This window comes from Mus caroli, unplaced genomic scaffold (assembly GCF_978045245.1).
Source record: "Mus caroli unplaced genomic scaffold, Mus_caroli_1 scaffold_15, whole genome shotgun sequence".
Lineage (NCBI taxonomy): Eukaryota > Metazoa > Chordata > Mammalia > Rodentia > Muridae > Mus > Mus caroli.
The window spans coordinates 2,035,002-2,047,090 of NW_028227270.1; the positions used below are offsets into that span (position 1 = coordinate 2,035,002).

Sequence of the window (12,089 nt, forward strand, 5' to 3'; positions counted from 1 at the left end):
GCTATGTTACAGCATTTAGACACATTTACTGTTTTCAAATCTAACAACCCCACTTAAATTTAGTTTTTTTTTTTATATATTTGTATATATTATCAAGGCAACCAGTCTGTATAAATGGTATAATTCTAAGTTCAATATAAAATATGTAATGTTTTTATTTTCCTAATGGATAGGACATTTTTTTTAAAGATTCATTTATTATTATATGTAAGTACACGGTAGCTGTCTTCAGACACAACAGAGGAGGGCGTCAGATCTCATTATGGGTGGTTGTGAGATCACATTATGGATGGTTGGGATTTGAACTCAGGACCTTCGGAAGAGCAGTCAGTGTTCTTAACCGCTGAGCCATTTCTCTAGCCACAGGAAAATCTTTTGAAGTGTTAGCTGAAGAATTCATGTCTGTCCACTGTCCAAATTTAAATTGTCCTTAGAGAGTCATGTTCCACAAGGGAGGTCTTCCCTGAGCCAACAGACCAAAGTTTTTTTTTTTTTTTTTTAAATAATCTCTTTCTCTTCTTTCCTTTGCAAAGATCATGTACCTGGGCTCAGGCTTGTGCTGTGTTGGGGCCCTGGGCGGCCTTTCCACTCAGGGAACAGCTCGACTCGGCAATGCCTTGGGCATGATCGGGGTTGCAGGAGGCCTGGCAGCCACCCTTGGAGGCCTGAAGCCGGACCCGCAACTGTTAGCTCAGATGTCTGGAGCAATGGCGATGGGTGGCACCATCGGTGAGTGCCTGTGGGCTTCTGCCTTCCGATGCATTCAGTGTCCTTCATGTGTCTGAAGAGAGTTAGGCTCGGAGACTGAGGTCTGAAGAATCCTTTCACACTGAGGGCTTAATCTGAGGAATGCATCGCTTGGAAGATTCCTCCTAGGGTAAAACATTACCCAGCCTATTCTAACTCAGATACAACAGATACTCAGATAAAACATGGGGAGTATATCCACTGAGTTAGAGAGTGGGATTAAAAAAAAAATCTCAAATGGCATGAAGTTTATTTTCTTTTACTGATTGCATCCAGCATTATTGATTATAGGATAGGGGACTGGGATACTTATATGTAGACTCATTTTTTTTTTTCTGTTCTGCTGATTATAAATTTCAGTAGAAGACTCTGTTCTTAAGTGTTAAACTTTCAAACAACACGTGAGTGAGTTTAAAAAAAAAAAAAGAACCACTGTTTTAATCTTCTCTACTGTTATGTCAAATAGAGTGTCTACTATATGTTGAAGTTCTTGTTAAATTTCCAGTAGTTTTGTGAGCTGGTTTTAAAATAGAAGAACCATTACTAAAACTTAAACAAGGCAGGTGGTGGTGTGTGCCTTTCATCCCAGCACTTGAGAGTCAGAGGCAGATAGATCTCTGCAAGTTTGAGACCAGCCTGGTCTAAAGAGTGAGTTCCAGGCTAGGGCTCCAAAGAGAAACCCTGTCTCAAAAAACCAAAAACCAAACCAAAACCCCAAAACTTAAATTATATTAGAAACAAAGGTAATACTAATAATATATACCCCTTTGTAATTAATGTGCTAGGCTTTTTAATGTGCTCTTGAGGTCATGTATGTCTCTTGTATGCTTATAGTGGAAGTACCATGTAATGGTAGGCTATTATAATTTCTTCATTCCCCATTCAGTGTCATAAAATTGGCAGGTTGAAATTGTTCTTGGTGGATGTATGGACAGACTTAAGAAAGCAATAGAAAAAATTTAATATAGCTTAAGCTTAAAATATGACTATGGTTATTACATTGTAATTTGCACAAAAACAAATATTCTTCTTGTGTTTGGAAACTGTTACTCTAGTGAAGAAGTCCCCCATATAGTTGTTTCAGGGGCAAAGTTTTCACTTGCATCTTAAGGTTCATACCACAAACACAGCCTTTCTTTTATTATACCTCTAAACATAATATAAATAAAATATTTACCGATGTTTGTGGGGAAGCATGCTTACTGGTTGAAAATTCTAGGTTTGCTACAGGTATGAGAACTTAGCAAAAGTTAACAAAGTCCTGCTATGAGAAGTCGGTCATCTTTTTGGAACTTGGAATAAAGAGCACTGCTTATGTTGGGGCTGGATTGCTGGGGCAGTGGTTAGGAGTTCTTTCTTCTCTTCCAGAGGATCTGAGTTCAGTTTCTAGTACCCATGTTAGGCACAACCACCTGGAACTCCATGTTCAGGGGATCTGATGCCATCTTCAGCCTTCATAAGTACCCCCCCCCCCTGTATATTTTATTATTTGAATGTTGTACCATTCACCTTTGTATGAACTTATATACACGTACCTCCTCTCCTCTGATCTGGTTGCTACATATTTCCCCTCAGAGCGTTTGCTTTAGGCTGCCTTTTAGACTTCCTCTGGGAAGCTGTGGGTCCTTTGGTAACAATTCCAAGAAAGACCCCTGAAGGAAAAATGGTTGTTGTATGTCCCTGGTGGGAAACTGCTTACCTGTGATCTTCAACAAGTGTTCAAATCCCCACTCCTTGTATCTCTTTACTACACCTGTGAAAATCCTTCAGAAGGAGGGAATTTATTACCCAGGGTTTTTCTTTCGTTTTGGCTCTAGCCAATCCAAGCTTAACTTTGTTTTCCTCATCTGTTAGTGATAGGCGTATGTGTAAGCACTGGCCAAAGCGAGTGTGCGGATGTATAAGTCATAAGGGCTTATAAGGGAGATGTAACTGGAGCTTGAAGCAGTCTTCACAAGCTTTTGTCTCAGGTTGAGAGAGGAGGCCTGCACTGATGCTGGGTGCTGTTATTTGATGTTTAGAAAAGGAGCTATTTTGACACGATATGCATAGCCAGTATTTTTCCTTCCACCCTGTCCTTACACCCCTGTCCTTAGGAGCACTTAGTCCATACTGGGAACTGGGTAACGCTCGTTCGTGACAGTGATGGAAACCCGGCTTTTGTGCTTGCTGTTTTCCACAGGTCTGTCAGGTTTAACTCTCTCTTTGGCCTTTGTTCTCCAACAGGCCTGACAATCGCAAAGCGGATCCAGATTTCTGACTTGCCTCAGCTGGTCGCTGCTTTCCACAGTTTGGTGGGGCTGGCAGCAGTTCTTACCTGCATGGCTGAGTACATCGTAGAGTATCCACATTTTGCAATGGATGCCACGTCAAATTTCACCAAGATTGTGGCTTACCTTGGCACTTACATCGGCGGAGTCACCTTTAGTGGGTCTCTTGTTGCCTACGGAAAATTACAGGGTAAGTGGCTTGATATAATGTGTAGGTAAATGGCTATTTTTCAGGGTATCTATGGGTCTGTTTCAATTTTAGAAAAGCCCCTTCAGAGTAGAGACCTTCGGGAGAAGTGATTTGTATAGCACCCAGACACCCGTAAAAGATTTTCACCTCAAAAAGATGATTTATTTTAATTCTTAGAGAGTTTCTAAAGCTTTGTGATGATTTCTTCTGTAGACAGGTAATAGTGGAAATTAGTACACAAAGATTTGTAGACATTGATGGATGTTTGATAATATGCATGAACGAAATAACAACTCCTTAGCCTTCGTTTCGAGATGACTATATATTGTCTGCAGAAATGAACTCGTGGGGCTGGAGAGATGGCTCAGTGGTTAGGAACACTGACTGCTCTGCTCTTCCAGAGGTCCTGAGTTCAATTCCCAGCATCCACATGATGGCTCACAACCATCATGGATCCGAGGCAAAGACAGCTATAGTGTACTCATATACATGAAATAAGTAAACAATTCTTACAAAAAAAAGAAAAAAGAAAAAAAGAAATGTTTCTTAGAGTAGAGACACGCTTACTGGATGACTTTGGGTAAACGAAACTCATTCTGAAAACCAGCACGTGGTTTAGCACTCTGCCACGGCAAATTTTACTCCTGCAGTGTGGAGTCATGAAAATGAAGCTGAGGGAAAAATCCAGAGAGCCTCTGTGCAGTGCGCTCACAAACGAGTCCCCAGAGAGACTCGTTTGTGATGTAAAAATATGTTTTTGCCTCTGAATAATAAAGTTATTAAATGGGGGAAACTTCCATTAAGCTTAAAAGGAATCACAAATGAACTTCAAGTCTAAGACATTCTTGTCTCGGGCTTTTTCTTTAGAAATAGCTAACAAGGGTTCTCCCTGGGGCTCAGTTGATAGCATTGGAAAAGCTAATGTCCCAGAACTCTGTATTGAAGTTGTAAATAAACAAAACCACACTTAACAACTTCTGTGTTGGTCATACAAGGGGGAAAATCAATTTTTAAGATTCTATGTTAGAGTATGTGGTCAATGTAGGGAAAATACAGTTAAGTTGAACCATATTTTCCTGTCTCTGCTAATTTGTTATATGCAGAACTCTTAACATGCCTTAATGTTTCATATCTGGTGCTATACAAGGATATCTGAAGTATTATACTATTATTATGATACTCAATTTTGGTAATTTCGGATGAAATGACATGTAGGGTTCCCCACAGCACAGCCTAGGCTCTGACTATGATCTGCTTTGGCCCAGGTATTTTGAAATCAGCCCCTCTGCTGCTCCCTGGAAGGCACGCACTCAATGCAGGCCTGCTGGCTGCTAGCGTGGGTGGGATAATCCCATTTATGGCTGACCCTAGCTTTACCACGGGCATCACCTGTCTGGGCTCTGTGTCTGCACTCTCTACTCTCATGGTAAGTCCCCGGAGACGGAGAAGTATGTACCGAGAAGAGCTGGGAAGTTGTTGTTAGACTTCAATCTGGTCATGCTTCTGTCTCTTTAAGATTCCCCAAGGGAAGAAACATGTCAGACAATTGGTTACATGCTCATTGTTTTAGAAAATAGAAAGTTTAAAAAGTGTGAGAAGAAAATCATGTTCTATTAATTGACTATTTAAGAGTCATCGCATCTGGCACCTTTATCGCTCTGGGGTTTCCACACTACCAACTTTCTGGGTGAACAGGAATTCTAAAAGCCAAGGATTTTAATTCTGTTCAGTAGGCACCTACTCTATAAGTTCTACAAGTAATTCTTTGAGGTTTATATACTATGTATAAGGTGGTCACAGCTCATAAGTTGCTCTCACGTTCCTTGAAAGATATAATATGGAATCCAATAATTACGTAAAGGGGTTAGTAAACCCTGTGTATTCACTGAGGGGGTTCATCCTTTTGTGGTGGTTTTTCTCTTCCTCTTCTGTCTGACTTTTGCATATGATATATCGACGTAAACAGAGACTCTGTCTCGGTGTCCGGTTTGGAATTTTATTAGTAGGGGATGCTGTTGCATGGAATTCTGTTCTTCATTCTTGCTTCACATTCCTCTAGACTAATTTATACTTTGTAGATAGTCTTTATATTTTAAGATAAGGGGAAAAAAAAGTATAGCACAGAGTTAGCTGTCTTGTGATCTCTTATCAAGTACTGACCCTGGTTCAGATACATGAGATCTGTGGTATACAAATGAAACTTACTCATGAGTTATCCACCACTTTAGTAGAGACACTTTAGGACACTGAAAAATGACTTGAAATTCTCTTTGTGTGCCTTATAGTCCAGCTTTCTTCTGTCTTATCTGGTGATGATTGTTTTGCTTTATTTTAAATGAAAGAAAATAGTTTAAAAATTTTTTTTAATCTAATCAACCTATAATCAAACCTAAAATATAGAAATTTAAAATTTAAAGAATCGTCATTTTTGAGAAATGATGAATATATTTAAAAGGAACTCAATAGCCAATATGAAAATATCCCCATAACCCAAAGGATACTTTTAATTGCTTTTGGTTTATATACTCACATAGAAACAAAGTGCAAAAATGGAGAGGTATATAGAATGAGTAGCAAAAAATCCACCCTCCATCCTTCTTATTTTCTTGTATTTAATAACTTTGGATTGCATCATGGACATTGTTAAGGCATTGGATTCTGTTGTATTCATCCCAAATATTGATAGTGAAAACCACATATAATTTAATTTTTTAATGTTATTTTTTTGTTTTGGAACAGCTAACTTGCTTAAACTGAAGATCTCTTATAGGCTAACAACTGAACCTGTTGTTATTTTAGCCTTAATAGACTTGTCTGGCATCTGACCCACAGTTTAAGAGATTTGGGTAGTGTTTATATATAGCATTTGGGGCTCCTTCAAATCATCCTAGCCCGCTCCTTTGTAGGATTTTTCTTTTTCACTTTTCAGCTCTCTTTGTCACCAAATCCATGTCCTCTGGATCGTCACACAAGTAAGCCTGTGGACTGATGGCCTTAGCTTTGTCTCCTCCACTTGATACCAGCAGGGCCCTGACTTCAGTCTAAAGCCATCAAGAGCTGGGTATATCAAGACACTCTTTGGTATATTTCGTTTTTCCAAGGGAGACTTCTTTCCAGTTTTTGCCAGTTTTCATCACTTCCTTTATTTAGGGAATTTTTGGGGGTGGTGACTAAATGTTTACAGTTGCTCTATCCATGAGAGAGTTGATCATATGGGAGACTTGATCTTCACCAAGAACTTATATGGATATTTATTAATTAAGAAATTAGAATGTTTAAGAACCAAGATGTCAAACGTTAGAGGTTTAACTGTGTGTGCTCACGTTGGGTTCTTCTTTGATTTTTTTTTTTTTTTTCCTGGCTAGGGTGTGACTTTGACGGCTGCTATTGGTGGTGCTGACATGCCTGTTGTCATCACCGTGCTAAACAGCTACTCGGGCTGGGCTCTGTGTGCCGAGGGCTTCCTGCTCAACAACAACCTGCTGACCATCGTGGGCGCGCTCATTGGCTCCTCTGGTGCAATCCTGTCATACATCATGTGTGTGGTAAGAAATGCATGTGCTTAAGAGAAGGGAAATGACCTGGAGACGTGGATGTGCTTGCAGCAGAAATAAATCTATTGGTTTTCATCTTTTTCAGCAGAAATATGAGGATTTTTAGAGGAAATTTCTAAGACTGTCTTAAAGATATCCAACTTCAAGGAGTTAGGAAATGGGTAAAACTCTTCTAATACTGTTCTCCATCTGGAGAGTAACGCATAACATTTAGTTTAGGATATTTTTTCCCCCCATTCTCTTTGTTTGTGTAGTATTGTGTATCTGCTTGTCTGATCTTACTGTATTTTTCAACGCAGAGTCCTCTGTCTTTCTATGATGGGAGACAGGCTCCTCCTACCCTGCCCTGGCTGGCCTTGCATTTGGGACTGGAATCCTTGGTCCTCCCTGCTTTCGTCCCCCTGTGCTAGGATTACAGGAAGGCAGGCTGATATGCTGTATCTAACTTTCACTTAAGTTTTATAATATTACATAGTCTTGTCTTTTTAATCCTGAAAGATTCTGCCTCTAAAATCTTATTTAAGGGGCTTTATGGCAATCTGCCACATGGATATACAAAGATGATTTAATTTTTCCCACCAGACCTCCCCAATCCCCGGGGTCTCCAGTCTCTTGAGAGTTAGGTGCATCATCCCTGACTGAACCCAAACTCAGCAGTCCTCTGCTGTATTTGTGTTGGGGCCTCATATCAGCTGGTGTATGCTGCCTGGTTGGTGGTTAGTTGGTGGTTACTCAGTGGTTAGTTGAGACTGCTAGTCTTCCTCTAGGGTCGCCCTTCTCCTCAGCTTCAAAGTCCAAGAGCTCTGTGTTTCTCTGGCTTTGCTATGGGGTTTGCTGGCTCCAGCTAATTCCCTTCTTGATAGCAAAGAATATCTTGCAAATAACTCTAAATTTGACCGAAAACTTTGTTTATAGTTATTATTCTCTACAGGACAGTCTTGGTTTACTGTTGAAGCTCACTTGCAGTGTTTTATAACAAAACAGCTTAAAAAAATTGCATTATTTTCAGTGACTGTATCTTTACCAAGAGTATGTAAGATATAACTCTGAACATTTAAATAAAAAAGCTCACTTAAAACTATCCCAAAGTTTACAAACACATCTTAGCTTTGCAGATAACCTTAATGTGTTATACCTTAATGATACATTTAGGACAATTATATACTCTGTGCATGCATGCATATATATATATTATATTTATTATATTTCTTTTTTCATTTCTGTGTAGCACTGGCTGCACTAGAACTCACTTTGTAGACCAGGCTGGCCTTGAACTCAGAGATCCACCTGCCTTTACCTCCGGAGTGTTGGGATTAAAAGCATGTCTGGCTATAGTTTTTTTTTTTTTTTTTAATTAAAATGATTGTTTTTTGTGTTTGGGTGTTTTGTTTGTATGTCTGTGTACCACTTGAATGCCTGGTAACTGCAGAGGCCAGAAGAGGGCTGGAATCTGAGTGACAGACAGCTATGAGCCACCTTGAGGGTGTTGGCCCTTAAATCTGGGTCCTCTGGAAAAGCAACCAATGCTCTTAACTTCTGAGCCATCTCTCCAGCCACCTAGGTTTTTGTTTGTTTGTTTTTTTAAATGTACAATTTTTGAGAATGTTATACATGGACATTGAACTTATCATCCTCGCCCTTCCTTCCCCTCTCTCCAACATGTCCCCTGCAAATTCAAGGCCTTTTCTTCTGTAAACGTATGCACACATATGTGTAGACAACATACCGAGTCCATTTCGTGCTCCTTGTATGTATATGTGTCCTGGGATGATCACATGGGATTCCCTGGAGGAAGTGGATTTTCCCTTTCTTAGTAACTGTTGACCACCTTCATCTAGGGGTGGGACCTTGTGGAACTTCATCCATCCACACTGGCACTCAGCTGGTGTCTTGATTCGGGTCTTGTTCAGGCAACCATATTGCTGAGATTTCATGGGTATATTCCCTTTGTCATGTCTAGGGGGTGCTGTCTAGCAGCAGGCACCATCTTCTGGCTCTTATAAGGTTTCTACCTCCCCTTCCGGTAGTTTTCCTGGGTTTTAGGTGTAAGGTTTGCATCACCAATGTTTCATTTGGTGTTGGGCTTCAAATGGTCACGTATTCTCTGTGCTTTGACCAGCTGTACACACACAGACACACACACACAAAGCCTTTTGGTGCAGTAGAGGGCGGGAGCTCCACACCTGGCTTCTATGGTTGCCTCAGGTTACATAAAACCTTCATTTTTGCATCTCAGCATTTTGCTTGGCTCTAATTGAGAGATATCATGTCAATTAAAACACTGAAGTTATCTTTTTGTAATGAAAGTGTTTTTGTGGTTTTGCTCATCTTGTAAAACACAGGGCTTGACAATCCAAGTTTAAAACAACCCAATTATTATGTAGTCCAAGTCCCTCAAAAAAACCTTGGAATTTGGAAATTTTATACCTCGTTGAAAACTTCAAGGCTCTGGGGGGTTTAAATTGCCAATACCTTTAAAGAAAAGTTGTACTTAGTTTTTACAGATGCAGTTTTCTGCATCTGTAAAAGGAACTTTTAAAGCATTTTACTTTGTATCATTTGGAGAATTTGAATGGCCAGCAGGGGGCAGCAGATTTTCATTATTATTTAAAGGCGATTTGCCAGAAAAGAATTTTAAAATCAAATTGCAAGATTTGAGTTATTTTACCTTATTTAGCATTTTGTTACATTTGTTTCATTTTAGACAGATTCTTACTATCTAGCCCGGGCTGGCTTTAAACTTTGTATCCACCTGCCTCAACCTCCTGAATGCTAGAATTACAGGCATGCACCACCCCACACCTGGCAAAATATTTGAACTCTAAACATGCTAGAGGCATATGGATATAGGAGAATATGGAGAAGGATTTGTATGTGGTTCTTGGGACATCATCAAGAGCACCTTTTCTATTTTTGCCCTTGTTTCTTTCTTTCTTTTTTCTTTTCTTCTAAGATTTATTTATTAAATAAATTAAAGTACACTGATTAAGTACACTGTTGCTGTCTTCAGATACACCAGAAGAGGGTGTCAGATTTCATTACTGGTTATTGTGAGCCACCATGTGGTTGCTGGGATTTGAATTCAGGACCTTCAGAAGAACAGTTAGTGCTCTTACCCACTGAGCCATCTCGCCAGCCCCACCCTTGTTTCTTTAATGCTAATATATATATTTAGCAGCTTATGTTCCAAGTTTCTGATCTGTGTCTTTTACTTCTTGCCTTTTCCTTCCTGTTCAGTTTCCATGTTGTTGTAGCCACAGTAGCTCCTACAGTAACTGTTTAGTAACAGTAACTAGAATGAATTGCCAGTAGAAGGCACCTGTTAGATATACTCTCTTCTGTGTGTGCTTGCAGAGTGATGCCGTCCTTCTAACTTTGTTCTGCCCGTTCACCTGTTAGGATGTTTCCCCAGTCTTTGTTTCTTTTCTAATTCCACTGCCTCAAACATGCCATTCTCAACTATGCTTTATAGTGTTTTTCTTTCTTTTGTTTTTCTTTTCTTTATGGTTTTTCGAGACAGGGTTTCTCTGTATAGCCCCAGCTGTCCTGGAACTCACTCTGTAGACCAGGCTGGTCTAGAACTCAGAAATCTGCCTGCCTCTGCCTCCCTCTAGTGTTTTTTAAATTTGAGTTCTTAAACTAATACCTCCTTATAGTTGTCAGGGACCATAAATATATTAGATCAGATCAGTACTCTGTAATAGTATTTTTTTATTCATCTGGATTTAAGGATAATGAAAGCCTTAATTATTAAGATTACTCTAAGGCCGGATGTGGTAGTTCTTTACTTTGATCTCAGCACTTGGGAAGCAGAGACAGAGGCAGACAGATCTCTGAGTTTGAGGCCAACCTGGTCTATATAGTGTGTACTAATCAAGCCAAGGCAATACAGTAAAAACAAAAACAAACAAACCAACCAACCCTACTCCAAGCCAGGCAGAGCAGCACACACTTGTAACTTCAGCACTTGGGAAGGTGAGGCACGAGATCATGAATTTTGCATGCAGCTGTGATGACATAGAGACTTCAAGGTCAGCTCGTACCCATGAGGATCCTATTTCAGAAAGAAAGTTCAGTTATGAAAATACAGGTGTAGGGTATTTGGAAAGTTAGGAAAGGACAAAGGAAAATAAATGGCACAATTCCTATCCTTCATTTAACTCTTAACCCATCCATCATTTGACTGTTAACATTAGTATTCTAATTCTGGACAGTTGAGGTTGTATCCATCCTCTTTGTAATGTATTATGCTACTCCAACGTTTGATTTTCTAACTAGTATATTTTTAACATTTACACATTAACGCAACATATAGCTACACCATAATAGTTCCAAATTCACAGTATGAGATGTTTGGAACAGATGGTTGCAGTCTTCCTTTGTTAGGTTTTTACCAGTACACGGAAGTGGTCTGAGGGTGTGGGCTCTTGTTGGCTATTGATCCTGATGAGCTGATCTCTGAGAATCCTGACAGGCTGAGCTCTTATTGTCAGTGTGTACCTTCCCTCGCTCTCCACACTTCCACATGCAATTACAAGACAGTGAACGACCAATCAAAACCAAGCCCACCATAGTTTTAGGCTTTTAAAGTGGATTCATCCTAAATTTCTCTTAGACTTGATACCCCATACCCTCCATGCCCACTTCACTGACGTTAAGCATGTACTGGTTTATTATAAGAAACGTTTAAAAGGGTTGCGCTTAGTAGTGCAAGGTAGTTTAGAATAAATAAAAAAAGATGGAATGCTGTCCGCTCAAAGTTACTTTAATACTGCAGGTCTTATGCTGAGTCCTTCACAAGTTTGTTTGAGTTTGTTTAATCCCCTCAGTCGTTTTGGAGGTGGGCAATAGTTTCACTTTGTATAGGACGTGTTTTAAGATGCACACCTTTGTGTCTATGAAGCCTGATTCAGCAGGCACAGTCCAATGAACACAGTGTTTGGTAAATGAACCTTGAGTGTTCACTAAAGGGCAGCAAAGGACTATTTTGTTAATTTATTTATTACTTTGGAGTCTTCTATGAATTGATCACAGACACCGATGTTTTTAAGAGTCCTTTGTGGTACCAGCATATTGGCCTTCTTTAGTGTTTATTGAAGCAGAATCTGTAAGTCCAAACCAGAGCAGGGTGGTTTTGTTGTGTGGGAGGAGATGAAATGTTCCCCAAGTGACTAACCAACAATCTCTAAAAGCAAAGTCTTGTCGTAACAGTGAATTCCTTCGGGTATCCTCCGAGCCCAGGGTTGGGGGGTTACACAACAAGCCATATAATACAAACCAAAGAAGCTTGCCATTTCCCCTGGTCTGCTTCACCCCAAGCTATAGTGG

At 39.8% G+C, this 12,089-nt stretch overlaps 1 protein-coding gene across 6 annotated transcripts in view; it reads left to right on the plus strand.

Annotated features, from left to right (window-relative positions):
* The window catches only part of Nnt (nicotinamide nucleotide transhydrogenase), a 108,703-nt gene that overhangs the window by 71,884 nt on the left and 24,730 nt on the right, over positions 1 to 12,089 (plus strand). For all 6 annotated transcript variants that reach the window (XM_029468546.2, XM_029468545.1, XM_021181102.2 and 3 more), the window contains 4 exons: positions 534 to 729; positions 2,974 to 3,207; positions 4,473 to 4,633; positions 6,573 to 6,752. In XM_029468546.2, coding sequence (XP_029324406.1) covers positions 534 to 729; positions 2,974 to 3,207; positions 4,473 to 4,633; positions 6,573 to 6,752 — 771 coding nt within the window. The remainder of the gene's footprint in view (positions 1 to 533; positions 730 to 2,973; positions 3,208 to 4,472; positions 4,634 to 6,572; positions 6,753 to 12,089) is intronic.